The 15,727-nt window shown below is 35.4% G+C and overlaps 1 protein-coding gene across 1 annotated transcript in view; it reads left to right on the forward strand.

The window, feature by feature from the left end:
* The first annotated feature begins 3,324 nt into the window (after positions 1–3,324).
* Positions 3,325–15,727, forward strand: part of RP1 (RP1 axonemal microtubule associated) — a 181,594-nt gene continuing 169,191 nt past the window's right edge. The window contains exons 1-2 of the mRNA XM_075705067.1: positions 3,325–3,963; positions 5,331–5,502. Coding sequence (XP_075561182.1) covers positions 3,325–3,963; positions 5,331–5,502 — 811 coding nt within the window. The remainder of the gene's footprint in view (positions 3,964–5,330; positions 5,503–15,727) is intronic.

A 15,727-nucleotide genomic window follows, 5' to 3' on the forward strand; every position in this document is an offset into this window, starting at 1 on the left:
GATTATGATGTGTTTCCTAGCTGAGCGCACTTGGAATAAGGCTAAGGATGTTCAAGTCGTATGGCATAGACAATCACAAGTACAATTTATGAATCTCTGAAAACAAGCTAACTACTCTTTTATTTACATAGGATATAACTGTGGGTGAGTATGATGAAATTATATGCGATACTTACCAGATATATAATGTTAGCCATATTATTATATATTTAGAATAAAGTGTTCCACTTAGTGTCTTTATAAAATCTAGCAGCTTTGTGCAGGTTTGAATGAATGGTTTTGTTTATGAGATTGCAGGCAAAGGGATTCAATTCTGCACTCAGTTTGATTTTCCTGCAGAATAAAATTCTTAACATTGTAATTGCCAAAATATCTTAATAGACATTCTGTATCATGTAATATCAGCTATTTCTTAATTTTAGAATAAAATCATTTAAGTATGAAAATTGATACTATGTTTAAGATGAAATGAAGCTATTGCAGTGTGATCAGCAGTAGTGTGAAATAGTAACTTCTACAATATGTTGATTATTCATTTGTTGAAATATTTGCTATTTGTAAGATGGAATTATAAGGTATCTGAAAGATGCATAAACAATTTCCACTATTAAAATTAATACTAGAGAGTATTAATACGTTGTGTGCTATACAACCATCAGTCCTTTCATACATGGTGTGCTATGCAACTACCAGTTCTTTGCCAAAACTATCTGTTTTATCATTCGTTTTATGTTGTCCTAAGGAAAACTTCTTAGTTACTTTTGTGAATTCAAATTATTTCATGTTTATAATGAAAATTGTCTTTTTTCTTTATATGTGTATTCTCTCTTTGTTTTGGATTTCATTACTTCCACAGTGTCAAGACTCTGTCTAATAATTATCTTTATGTAAAATGCATTGTTTTTCTCTTCCAAATGTTGGTGCTTACATAACTGAATGTTTTACACAAATACAAATATTTAGAACAACTTCTGAGAGGCTAATTCAAAACTGATTATTATCACTAGTCTCATGAGAAAATCCACCTATTTTGTCTCCTGTAAGAGTGAATAATCATACAGTTAGATGAAATTCCACTACATTTTCATAAAGGGTGAGAAGTCATAGTACAGAGTAGCTGAGGAGCTATGTCTGTTCATTTCTGTCTCTGGCTGTTATTGATGATGACTTAACAGTTTTCTCCCCTTCCTCAGAGATCCTGGACTGGACTCTGTTAGTGAGCTCAAGTCTTCTTGGCCAGTGAAATGGGGTAACGCAACATTTAGTTCACTCAAGAACTTTACTATTGTCACTGCTACTTTCATTGGAGTAGAACATTTGCTCTGCAGACAGAGTAGGGAAGTTTGTGTTGCAGCTAGCAACAAAAATGCCCTTACGGATTTCCTCTAGGAATATCAGTATAAACAGAATGACTCATGAAGCATAGAATGGCTGGTTCAAATTGTGTCCCCAGTCCTAACTCACCTGTCAACTTCTTAGTTTAGAAGTGTAATGAAAGTTTAGGCAGCTAATGAATATATCTGTCAAAAAAATATAAGCACCTATAGCTCTCATGGTTTCAGTTGAAGTGGAGCTCCTCCCTGCCACAGAAAGTAAGCCATTTCACTAGCCATCATGGACTGGGCTGTATAAGTTGCTGCAGCCAAGCTTGAAAATTTCTTCCTGCATATTCCTTAATTAAATACTTGCAGGGTTTTTTGGGGGCTTTTTTTTTTGGTTTGGTTTTTTTTTTTTTTTTTTTTTTTTTTTAAATGGAATTGTGATTACCTAAATCAATCTTTGTGTACATCATTCTAGTGCAGACCTGTTTGGTTATTTTCAATTTTAGCACTTAGAATGAGTACAATTCACAGCATAAATAATGTATTAAAAGGAGACATTTCTTCCTGTGCTCCGATCATTGTTCAAAATAACAAACATTTAAAAAATTATTAACTCTTAGTGAAGGCAAAACAGTCAAGCTGAAAACAATGCATTATTGGAAAAGCTGTAAGAACACAGTAAGATAAAATCTTGTCAAATCTGACCTTATTTGAACCTTGACTGTCTTGAAAAATAGCAACATTTTCTTATCAGTTTCAGAACTGATGTATGTAGTAGTAAAATAGTTAAAATATTGTTCTCTGTAGCCTCATTAAGAAAAATATGTAGTAGCCAGAAGAGATTGTTCCATTATTCAATATGGCAGCTACATCAAGATGACATTGTCAAAGAATTTAATTTATATTATTTGATGACAAACATATTCCCTGAGACTGCTATACAGCTTTTCAGTAAAACTCTACTAAACTGCTTCTTTGAGGCTGATTAGTTGACTAGCCATTTCTACCTTGTGTTCCAGTCAAAGCAAGCCAGTCATTAAGATACAGCAATTTTATTCATTTAAAGGGTTGTCATTACAGTATCTGTATGTAGGTTGGATTGAAATGGAAAGATTGTAGTGACAGTGCTCTATTTTCAAGCATGAAGGTTATCGACATAGTTGTCAGAAATAACCTGTTGTTTAAAAGGCCAGTATTTAAATGTTCCAATTTAAAGGCTACTTCTACTGAAGAATACCTGAATTCTTTGTGTCTTTATAAAGGATTTAAAAACTTTTCTCTTACTAAAAAATTTCTTATTTGATCAGTAGATTTTCCCTCAGTATAAATGCAAGTATTGTGGTGCTTTATGTATCACACAATATAAAACTTACAATAGAAAAGCAAATGATCTGTCAATTTATGATGCAACTTAACTCTAAAACATTTTTGCGGCCTTATTCTGGTATAATTTATGGTGTAGTAAATCAGGAGCCTTTTCTCTGACTCCAGTGGATTTGCCCTGGTATAAAACTAGTATATGAGATCAGAATGAGTTGTATTGTCTTTCAGTTTTGTTATTTTGGACTGAATATGGCTCATGCCTAGGCACAAATTGCTCCCTCCTAATAAGGATTTTGCTAATATCTTAAATATGAAATGTTGTCATTAGCTTCATCCTCAAGAAAGAAAACATCTAATTATCATTCTGGACTGACAAAGTGCCTTCTTCTAAGGAAAGGTCTCCTGTACCAAAATGCTAAGAGATTTGGAATTACATTGGAGAGTTTTGGGAATATTTGCAAGTAGAGCTATGCTAACTTAATCCGACAGTACTGGAGCCTTTGTGGAATTCATAGATAACAGCTTGGATCCATGTAAATCCAATGATTTTTGGCACAACTTGCTGCTGTTGGTTTCTTATAAATTCTCTTTCTGCGCCTTTCAAAATGAAGACCATATTATTACTAGTCATAAGAAAAGTTTCACATCCATCTCCTCTTTCTTCCAGATTGCTGTCAAAATGAGTGAAACACCTTCAACTAGTTACTCGGTGAATCAGCCAAACTCCTCTGAGAGTGAACAGAGTTTATCCACGCGCCCTTTCAATGTTACTGAACCTGTAGTGGCAAAACGGATCTGTTTCTATAAAAGTGGAGATCCTCAGTTTAATGGCATTAAAATGGTCATTAATAACCGGTCTTACAAAACATTTGATGCCTTGCTGGATAGTTTATCCAAACGGGTCCCATTACCTTTTGGAGTAAGGAATATTAGTACACCGAAAGGGAGACACAACATCACCAATTTGGAGGATCTTGAAGATGGAAAATCTTATATTTGCTCCCATCAGAGGAAAATGAAGCCCATCAACCTGGAACAGGCTAGCAAAAAGCCTCTGCCCTGGCAGATCAGTAGGCCTGTCAGTGCTCGTCGTCGAGCTGTGCAATTAGCAAGGGAGAATGAAGATGGATTTGGCCATCGAGAAAGCAAAATAACAACTCCTAAAAAGATGCTTGTTTTCAAAAATGGGGATGTAAGGCTCAGGCGTACCATAGTTCTGGGAAAGAAAAATACACAAACCTTTGAGGCCTTTCTGGATTATATGAGTGAGTTAATGCAATATCCAGTCGTGAAACTATATACCACTGATGGCAGAAAGGTGAGAATAAAGATGAGTACTGACAGTTTTTCTATGATTGCTTCTAGATTGTTTTTAATTAAAAAGGTGATTTTGTCAGTTCTAAGCTTGGAACACTGGCCTGGTGTAAGATCTGATGTGCTGAATTTCAGCTGTTTCCTTTCTATGCCTTTTCCCCTTCAGAAAGGCTACTAGCTTGAAGGAAATATACTGGAATCTTGCAATCAGAGAGAAGTAAGTGAGGACATTTTACTTTAAGTCATAATGAAAAAACTGTTTTCTTTTTCTTACTCAGGCCTCTTTCAGGCAAGCTCTCAATTCTATATTTTTACACATTTACACAGAAACTTCCTTTAGTCTTAATGCTGTTTATCTGAGATTTTTAAAGTTTTAAAAATATGATAAATAACATCTAATAGCCACACATATTTTGTCATTACACAAATGCAGAGTGGTTTGCCATTAATGACTTGGAACTATGACACCTGATTGTCTATTATAGTTTTCAAACCATGGACCAGGTTCTGCACCTCTAAACCCAGATGATGCAGCACTAATAATCCTGATTTTCATTTTACATGCTGTTTTATATAATTTTATCTCACTTAGTGTTTTATCTGTGTGTTGTTTAACCATAGAAAAGCACTTGTGATTGTACCTAATAGGTATATAGAAAGAGCATTCCATGCAGAGCTGCAAGAGTTCAGGGGAAATACTGTGTTTACCCTCCATTTGGTGAAATTCTGTATTAGGTTGGGAAACTGTCCATATCACCTATAAGTCAGTGAAATGCAGTTTGTAAGCCTTACCTTGCAATATATTTTGGAACATAAATTAAAAACTTGGCTCTGAGCATCTCGATCCAGTCAGGCCTGCTTTGAGCAGAGGGTTAGACTACATGACCTCCAGAGGTCTTTTCCAATGTATATTGTTCTGTGATTGTGTCCTATTCTGCTGTGGCAATACAGGTCAAGTACTTGTGTTGTATTCTAAATTTCCCCTTTCTTCCTCCAAATACATGTTCATATGTATACCTACCTCCAAATGCATATTCTTATTTCATGGGTATCAACAGTCACTGTGCAACAATGAAATAAAAGTACATATGCAAACACTTAAATTATAAGAAAATTTTGATCTGGATCCAAGTTGCTTCTTGAAGTCTTTTTTTAATATATTTATATAACAAGACATACCCTCACAGAGATAGGAATTGCCTTAAAGGAATTGAAAAATTAATTCCATGCTGTGATACATATTTAATAGCCTGCTGCAAACTAATGTAGAGACTAAGAAGTGAAGATATTAAAGCATGAAAGGGATAAATCTCTTACATTATTTTTGTGGTTACTAAGGCAGAGATTTTAATGTTACTTTTTTTTTTCCAGGTTCCTAATCTTCAGGCCCTGATATTGTGCTCTGGAGCTGTAGTCGCAGCAGGGAGAGAGCCTTTTAAACGAAGCAATTATGATTCTCTTGGGTATTCACGGCCTGCTAAATTGCTTGGAATTGCAAATCGTGTGTACCCAAAAGCAAACGCCAAGTCAGAAAGTGAAAATAGTAAGTTCTTTGAATTAATTTGTATTTTATTAATTGGTTTATCTCTCTCAGCATAATACATAAACCATGACAATCTTACTAGAATCAAGGATATTCAAAAAGGCTGGCTGAAACTGTTTATATCTGGTCTGACTGCTCTATAAGCATAAGAAAGATCAAAGTGTTAATGTTCTTTTTAAAACGTAAGTTTCTGCTAAGTACTCAGCTAATATGCATATTTTCTTTCAAACACACTTATTTAGAACATGGATGCAAATCTATATTTTATTTCAATGCACTGGATTGTCATTAATTTTTTGGTGTCGCAGTTAATAACAGCAGTAGTAAAAGAGAAACCACACGCTACTTCAGGCTCTTAATTGACTGAATTTCTTGAGCAAAACTTGTGCAGTTTTCAGAACTTACCTTAGCAAGTGGAGGTTTGACTTGTCATTGTCATGACTTTCACTTTTCCCCATGTCCCATGCTCCGCATAAACAGGGAAAACATTACAGCACCCATCTACTCACAGTTTCATCATGTTTTTGAAACTGCTTTTGTCTAAACAGTGTCATCCTTTCCTATATCCTTCTGGCTGTGATATATGTTTTTTGGATAAGTTTGGGAAAAGATACACAAATATGTACTTTGCCTTTGATTACTCATGGAGTTGTGCCACTGACAAGGTCAGTAAGAGTGTGAAGTGGCCAGTGGATGATCAAGAACATGAGGAACTCTTGGAGAAAAGCCAGACTAGCTGAATAGCCTGAGGTTGAGGGGAACAAAATGCTGCCGTACCAGAGCTTTAGGTTGTGTGGGAATCCTTAGTGTTACAGCATCCTGTAGGGCAGAGGTACTGTCTAGGGGGAAACTTGTTTAATCCAGAGGTACCTTGTACTCTTGATACAGCTGCATGCTGTACTGGAGAGTCCAGGGAACACTGTAATTGTTTCTGTACTGAGACTTTCTATGGTAATCTTGACTGTGTCATGGAGCTCATTTATACATAAGACACTTGGCTTCCATTTACTTGAAGGAGTTTCTTCCATGTCCCTCGCAGTTTTATCATGTTCTCACCAAACTATTTATTTTATTTTTTCTCACCTTCATGTTCTTTGACTTGCACAGCTTGAGAGCTCTTTGCAGAGCATAACTAACAAGTCAAGAGAGAATGAATAGGAACATTTTGAGAATTAAAGTTCTGCAGAAACAAAAAATCCTACCCAAATTTTGCTTTGAGCCAGAAATTGAGGCTTGCAACGGTAGAAAATGTGAGCAGCTGAGAATCTGATAAGTTCCTTCTAATCCTTAGTTAATAGCAATTACAGAAAGAGAGAGAAAAACCAACACTTTTTTGTCTTTAACCTGAGTAATTTAAAAGTATCCTGTGTAGAAGACATCATTGATGATGTGAGAGCCTGAAAAATAAAATTTCAGGGACTTTCTTCCAATTCCTTTTCCTGAGATAGAGAAGGTGAGATTTTTACTTTGGGAAGCATAAGATCTGGTCTATGTTAGAGGAGTTAGCACAAACTTTTATTTCTGATTCAGTTCATGGTAAAATATATGCCTGGGAAACTTGCAAGGCTCTCTGCCTGAAATTATAGACACTTATCTGTAACAGTAATATGTTAACTGTGAAAGTCTTGATATGAGACCATCTGTGACTCACTTGAGCAAAAAGAAATGCTTAAATTCAAGCAATATAGATAAGTTAATATTACATGTGTTAAAATACCTTTCTGCAAGTGAAACCTTTCTATTAAATGGTGGCTTCTACATATTTAGGTATTAGTAACAGTTGTGGATGTCTTTGTGTGGGTGTACATGCACTGTTTCCCTCACACATGCAAAACTTCTTGGAAGAGAGCAAAACTTTATTTTTGTCTCCTGTTCTTTTATCTCTCACCTCTTCAGTGACAACTGCTAGAGAGTGATGAAATATAATTTTTTTAAAAGCCGAGTTATTACAGAGTAATGAAAACATATTTTGGGAATATTTAATGTGTATGCAAACACATAATGGGCCATACTCAAAATTCATTCAAGTCTGGAATTATTCTCATTGGCTTTGAGTTTTGTGCCATCGTCTGCAGTACTGTAGCATAAAATGTATCTCAGAATGTCATGATTTAAATTCAGATTTTATAAGAAGTTCAAGTGCTTCAATGTTTACTTCTCTATAGAAGGTCAGTCCAGGGGATTGGATCTGAACCGTGTATTCATATGTCAGTGACACTACTCACAGTAATTACTCATGCTGTAGATTGTTGGATTAAACCTAGGAAGATATATGTTCACCTTGACTGACACATTTTAGCACTAACTGTAAGAACTGATAGGAAATGATATATTAATGATCACTAAGGCATGAAGAAATAAAGTTGGTAGCTTGAAGCCCAAACAATTGAGGGCCTGTGAATACCTTGAAAGGTTCAAGGCAACCTCAACTCCCAACTAAGTATAAAATGAGAGCATTTAGTACTTTTTTAGGCTTTGGAGCTTCAAATAATACTATAACTCTGGCATTAGAAATAACCTATTGCAAAATAAAATTAAGTGGAAAAGTAGTTAAATGCTTGATTCTTTATTAAAAATTGCTTATATTTCTCTCTCTAACAACTTCTTAAATGAACAGCAAGATTAGCCATGTTTTTCTCTTTGCTTTCTAATACTCTGGTAAAATAAACACAATTCATTAGCTTCTTTTGTACTAATTTTTCTTCTTTCTTCTTTTCTCTTCCTTTGCTGCCTGTCTGCTGTCTCACCATCTGGATCCTTATGCATGATATTTATCTGTTCTACTTTCCACCTACTGAATGAATTTGGGTTCTTTCAATGTAATTATCCGTAGCGAGAGCTGAAATGGGCTCAAGCTCAAGATCTCAGATATTCTCAGTTTCTTCTGATAAAGGGTCCAGCAATGACAACAACTCAAATGATAACAACTCAGATTCTTCCTATGTTCCTGACAGTCATAATGGTATGGGAGGAAATCAGTCAGTTACTGGTGAACACTTATCTGTGGCACAGTATGAAGATGACATTGAGAAATCGGTTCACCTTAATCAAGATGGCAGTATCACAGTGGAAATGAAAGTTCGATTCAAAATTAAAGAGGAAGAAACCATTAAATGGACAACCACTGTTAGTCGTGCTGGCCTTTCTGATGACAAAAACACCACCATCTGCCATTCTGCAATGTGTGTGGAAGACTGCTTATCCAATACAAATGTATCAGAACATATAAAACCAAAAGATGCTCCATTTTTGAAGAGCTACAGTAAAGAAGAGGGATACTCATTACAACAATTTGACACAGAAGTGTCAGGCAAAGAATCAGAGTCTGATTTAAAAACTGCTGGTTGTAATACCTGTAAGAAGAACAGTTCTGCAGATCTAGACGTAAGCAATGTACCTGAGGATAATATCAGGCCTCACTTTTATAGGCCTCCCACCCCTGGGCCAAGGCGAGTTAGACAAAAGAAAGCAGTAGTTGAAAGTGTCACCTTGGTATCTGAGAAAGAGGTTCAGGAGAAGACAATAGGACAGTTTTCCTACAGTGAAGAAATACAGAACGGAGAAAATAAATCTGAATATTGCATGGTAGCTCATTCAAGCAGGAAAAAATCAAGTGTCAGTAATCCAAATTTTAGTGAGATGAGTGGCAATGATTTATTAAAGCTTTCTTCAGAGAATGTAAAAGAAGAAATGCTTTATAAAGTAAGCCACAAAAATAGTAATTTAATAGAAACCACAAATAGGAAGACATTAGAAGTGCCTGACGAGGATGAATTGGTACAGAATATATTAGAGAAATCAGTTGTGGAACAAGGTACATATAATAGTTTAGTATCAACCTGCAAAGCTAACGTCAGTGGTTTCATACCATCATCAAAAATTTACCAGGCAGCTAGGCCAGGTTCAGCAGACCACATCCATGAGTCATGTGATTTTAAACAAATAAAAAGATCACTGAGTTCTTTCATAAGATATTCAGAATTATGTCAATCAAAAGAAGAAACAAAAAGCAAAGCTGCTGATTTCTTACCTATTTCTCAAGATTCAGTGCATTCAGCCTGTCCTGGACATAGCCAGATGAAGATGATGGTACCTCCATGTAGTAAAGCTCATACTGAGAAAATAAATCAAACAACTGTTACTGAAAGTGAGAATCAAATCAGTGTCAGGACTGAATCTGTGATGGCAACACATCTCATTGATGACAGCCAATCTGCATCTTCCCTCACCAAAAAGAAGAAGAGGAGAAAATCATCTAAATTTCTAGAGCAAGGTACATATGAAAATCAGAAAGATAAAGAAATTTCAGGGACAATTAAAAGTGAGGGAATGCATATCACAAGCAAAACCACAAAGGATTCCACAACAGAGGCTATGGATAATTATTCCGAAATGCCTCAGAAAAAAAGAACGGAATGTTTTATAAAAAACAATGATGGGTCTGTCAATTTAGACAAAAGCGTATGTCCTGAAGATGAGTTGTATCACCAGGATTCAGTAAAACAAAACAGATTGTCATTTAATAAAAAATCAAGAAGTAATAACAAGTTGGCCAAGGTAAAATTGAAGTCAGGCAAAAAAAATAGTATTGTTTCATCTGCAAAGAGTGAAGATGGTCTAATGACAGTTGATTCAAACAATGAATCTGAACACAGTCACGGTACATTAAGTACTGAGAAAGAAGGCACACATCTCACAACCAGTTCTTTTGAACAGACGCCTCACTCATCAGTGATTTCAAAGCCATTGTCAGAAATCCCAAAGAATCTTAACTTTGAAAAAGAAAAGGAAAAGAATATTTCTGAACATTTGCCATCAAAGAAAGAGAAAAAGCAAAAGGGGATGAAGAAAAATCTAAGTAAAGCTGTAAATAAGTTAAATATGTCAGAGAAAGCCATTACACCAGAGGCTCTAAACCAGGAGGATTTTCAAGACAAGGGTGTTGGGCATTCAGTTGAAAACTATGTCCAAACTTGGCTGAAAAACTTGTTACCAAATTCTGTCTTACCCCCTATAAATAAAAAGGAAGGGAATGTAGAGAATAGCAGTGTCTGTCATTTTCCTAAAGAAAATACTGATCCTTCTATAGATAAAGAAACAAGATTTATCACAAATAAAGTGCATGTGACTGGAAAAAACCATCTGGTTGAACATAATCTAGCAGAAAAAGCATTAAATCCTACTTGTGAATTGGGAACTTTAGAAGAATCAGCCAAGGATTCGGGTGAAAAACAAACTGACTCTTTGATTCATGCTAATACAACTATAGTAGAAGCAGCCAAGTATTCACTAAAGTCAGAATTTCATCATGATGGTAAGCTGCACTTGTTTCATGAAACACATGACAATGGTAAAAAGATGTCAGAATCTGATATTCAAGATACCAACCTACGTCAAAGAAAAAAGTCTGAAGTTGCTGTTCAAGTTGATTGTGCAATTGTCAATGAGAAAATGGGAATTGGTGTTCAGAATAATTGCATGTCGAGCATGTTGCTGCATGAACTACAATCAGCTTTGCTTGGTCTCCAGAAAGAACATAATGGATGTATAGGAAAAGCTTGCAGCCTTTCAGATCTTTCTTCTTCAGCTTTTGGTTCTTCCTCCAATGCCCTCCTAGCTTGGCTACTTGTACTGAATCTCAGAGACAGTTTGATTGGGACAATCAAAGATGATATGCAAAAAACTACCTGTAGCTGTTCTGAAATATTTACACAGTTACAATTTCTGAAACAAACTACAGTCATAGAAAAAGTTGATGAACTGAAGGCTGCCTTCTCACATTTTCAACGATCAACAGAAAATAAGGTATTGCACTTTGGGAGGGAACTCAAAAAACAGGACTCCATGCATTGCCATGAAAATATGCCCATATCAGAAATTCATAATGGTATACCCTTGCATGAAAATGAAAAATCAGTTGAGCCTTGTATTCCAAATGACAGTGTAAATTCTGAAGAAGCTCTAAAATTGACTGATGAATTAGAAAGCTGTTTTGGTACACAGAAGGGTCTTTGTAGAGAAATAGAGACTTTAGACTTGAGTGCTCCCAAAGCACAGCTAGATGGTCAATATGCCAATACTAATTCAAATACCTGTAGCCTTGCATCAGCTATAGAGACACCTGAAAGAAATGAAGAAATGCCTGATAACCTATATAAAAAATCTCAAGATAAAATCACTGATACATCATTCATTAATGAAGAGTCAGAAACTTCAGTAGAACCTAACTCAACAGTTCATAGTGTAACTTCTAATGATAAAAATTGTACTTTAGATCAGGATACTTCTGAGTTAGAAGGTGAAAAAGATATTACATGTGTTACTATTGATAAAAGTGAAGATGAGAAAGTTGATCCAAAGTCAGCAGATAGTGACAAAAAAACAAATAATCAACTTAAACTAGCTGCTGAAGCCTCTGTAGAATATAATAATGAGGATTATTCTGTACAGGAAGACAAGGAAGATGCAGAAACTTGTGAGGAAACCTCTGAGAGGTTATCTACAGTCTCTCCATTATCATTTTGTTATGAATCAAAGCAAATTACAGAAAGTGATATGAGTGAAGAAGAACAGAAATTGCAAGTAGAAGAACTGGAGAATAAAATGTGTTCAGACACTTCTCAATTAAAAAAATGCTTAAAAAGTCCTGCTACTTCAGACTGGTCAGATTACAGACCAGATACTGAAGAGAGTGATTATAACTTTAGAGCATCCAGTGATTTGACCAATGAAAGCGGGGAGGAAGCAGTGCTTGAAAAACATTATAATACTGGCTATGTAAAACGAACTATTGAACAACTTTATGGCAAGACAGAAGCTTCATTTAAGCCTGATTTTCACAAAGGATTTCCTTATATGTCAAAAGTATTTCAAGAAGAAGAATTCCACTCTGCAGTGGTGGAAAAAAACATTTATTTTTCTCAAGAACCCAGGTCTTGTTCTGCAGAGAAATTGTCACATTCTTCACTACCATCACAAGAATTTCCAGTAAACATAAACAAAGATGACACTATATTGAGAAGAGAAAATACTTCTCTACCAACACTACAACCTACTCTTAACAGAGAAGAGACAAGTTATACTAATGACCGTTCAGGGGAATCTTCAAAGCAACATTATCAACCTAGCATACAAGATAATGCAGATGAAGGAATATTGATAGATAAAGGCAAATGGCTTCTAAAAGAAAATCATTTGATAAGAAGATCACCACCTGAACGGATTGGAATGTATGATAATTTGGATACAACATCAACAGACACAGTCCTTGATACTAACAGTGATGATGTTCCATACTCGCACTTTGGCAATCTGAATCAGTACCCAGTCCTCAATGAAATCTCTTCTTCAGAACTTGAAGACATAGCTAAACCCTCTGACAATTTTTGCAACTACTTCAATATGCCTCATAATAGTGATTCAGACCCCTTTCAGGATGACTTAAGTAACCACAATGGTAAGAGCACTTCCTCTCCTGCAGCAAACAAAGAAAAGATCCCACCATCAGTCATGGTACTTTCTACTTCCACACATCTTTCTACACAGGCTGATAACAATTGTCCAGCCTTTACATCTGTAGAATTTAGATTGCCTGATAACAAGGTGCACCCATTGGAACAGCCTTTAAATGATGAACCCATACAGTCTCAGCCAACTGATGTTAGTAATGCCAACAGAAGTGCTCTTCAGGAAGAAGATTCTCTGGATAAACTCCATGCTATATGTGGCCAACATTGTCCAATACTGATGGTGACAGTAACACCAATTAATGAGGAACAGAGAGGATATGCCTACCAAAAGGCATCTGACATTGAGAACCAGCTGGGCCCACGTTTGTTGGCCAAAAAGAGTGAACATTTACAATGGTCAGGTGAAGATTTAATAACAGACAAAAATAATCATGTGACTCTGAAGAATAACTGTATCAGTAAGATTGCCAATAATATTTTTAATAGGTTTTATGCTAATAACACCTTAGATTTTATTAGTAACTTTGGAATACTTGCATCTTCAACTCTGAAAGACAAAAACAGTTTAGGGAAGTTACATGTTACAGAGGATATGAATGTAAAACCCGTGGAAATCAGCAACTGTCAAAATAATGTATCCAAACACATACCCAATGTCCTTGTGATAGGCACAAATGGTGAGACACCCAATAGAAAGCCTAAAATATGCCAAACCCTAAGAATAAGCCTAATTCATATTGTAGGAGAAAAATTTTCTCCCATGTTGGCAGATCCAGCAGAAACCTGTCATTCTGAAACATTTCTGAAGTGTGACACTTCTTTAAATAACACTGAACATAATGCCTCTGAAAATCTGAAAAATAAAAATGCCTTTTCTACAGAAGAGGAAGAAGAAGAAGAAGAAGAAGAAGAAGAAGAAGAAGAAGAAGAAGAAGAAAAAGAAGAAGAAGAAGAGGAAGTTGGCTTTTGTACGATGGACAATGGAAACAGTAAAGATGAAAAAGACTTGTAATAGAGATCTTGGAATTTCTATAACATTAGATTAGTGAAAACATCTTCAGAAAAAAAAAAAATCATGAAATAAACTGCTGAATGCCACACCCAATAAAACTCCTAATGTGAATACAGCCCAGACTTAGATAAACATAAATCGCAATTGTACGTTATTGCTGAAATACAGATGAGTACTTAAATTTTGATGGTAACCAACATAGGAAGAAAAGCTGTTCTAAGACAGTGATTTCTTGGTTAAAAACCAGGTTTTCCCTGAAATGTAGTCTGTTCAGAGGTATTCAGTTATATACCAACCATCTAATTTGCAGCAAAACGACTACTGCTTGTTAGAACAGAGAACTGAAATTTGAAATACCTGCCTGAGTTCTAAGATAAGATTCCTATATTTCATGACATTTGAGAAAGGGTTTGAGAATTGTCTTTCTTTTTCCAGAACAGAATCAACTGATATGTTTAATTTTAAATGAAAAGAAAGAAATACTATTCAAGTGCTGTAATGCAATGAAAAGTAGGAAACAGAAGTCATGTTAATTTTATATAGATTAACATTATCAAATTGCTATCTCAGTTTTTAAAGGCCAATTTCAGAACATTTATGTGAGTAAAGAGATCTTTTAGTCTGTATATAGGATCATCCAGACCCCAAATGAAGTTTTTCTCTTTTACGCAGAGGATACTAGAAAAGGAGAGTATTTATTCACACTAGGATTACACAGGAACTGAGACTGTGTCAATGGACTTCCTGACTTCACTTGCCATATTCTCTTCTGAGGAAGCACCACTTACTCTTAAAATTGTTCTACATACACTACATGTTTTAGTCATGTGTTCTTCTTTAACCTATGTACTTTAAAGGTGGTCCATGTCTTTTTGGGTTTTTTTTGTGATTTGGGGTTTTTTTTTGTTTGTTTGGTTGGTTTTTTTTTTAATAAGTTGTACTATAAGAATCCGATGCATATGCAATATGTTTCAGGATCTTTCAGTCTGTTATTAGAATTATTTTGGATACCTGTTTACAGCATTTCTTAATATTATGTGTGCATAGTAAGCACTTATATATAGTTTGTAATTTTCAGTAAATGATTTTAAATATAAAATTGAGAAATGTTTAATGTATATTTTGATTAGGCAGAGTATTTCAGATTTTAATCCCTAACACTGCATAGTACCTTGCTTCAATGTCAATGAAGTCAGAGATATACCTGAAGAAGGAGGGTGGTATTTTTCAGTTAGAGAATGAGAATTTGGCCATTCTGTACTCTTGGAGGCTGTGTCTAGACTAACTGGCTAGTTAGTAGCTTGTACATGCTACGATAAGCCCTGGATCATAATCCTTTGGTTATCCAGACTGGGGACCTAATTAAAGGCTGACACAAATCCATTTTGCCCAGAGGCTTTGATTTTCTCCCTGTGGGACACAAGGTACATGGGAGGGAAGTAGAAGTTAGATATGGAGCAAAAGGGTTTTGCAGTACAGGCAGGAAACCTAGAAGCACTCTTCAATTCTTTTTAGGAGTCCAGTGGCAGATATATTTCCCCATAAATAACTGATACATTTCTGTTGTTTGAAGCAGTGTATTCTATGTAATAAACTAACATTGCAACCCTAAGGCAACATACGTTGTCTAATATATTTCGCACCAAATAGCTGTGTATTATTTCCTATGCTGGCCTTGTTTCTGATGTTCTTCCCTCCATCTCCACATTTTCTGGCATCCTCCTTCGCATGTTTTAGAATTGCT

Source organism: Pelecanus crispus, chromosome 2, assembly GCF_030463565.1.
Source record: "Pelecanus crispus isolate bPelCri1 chromosome 2, bPelCri1.pri, whole genome shotgun sequence".
NCBI classification, from domain to species: domain Eukaryota; kingdom Metazoa; phylum Chordata; class Aves; order Pelecaniformes; family Pelecanidae; genus Pelecanus; species Pelecanus crispus.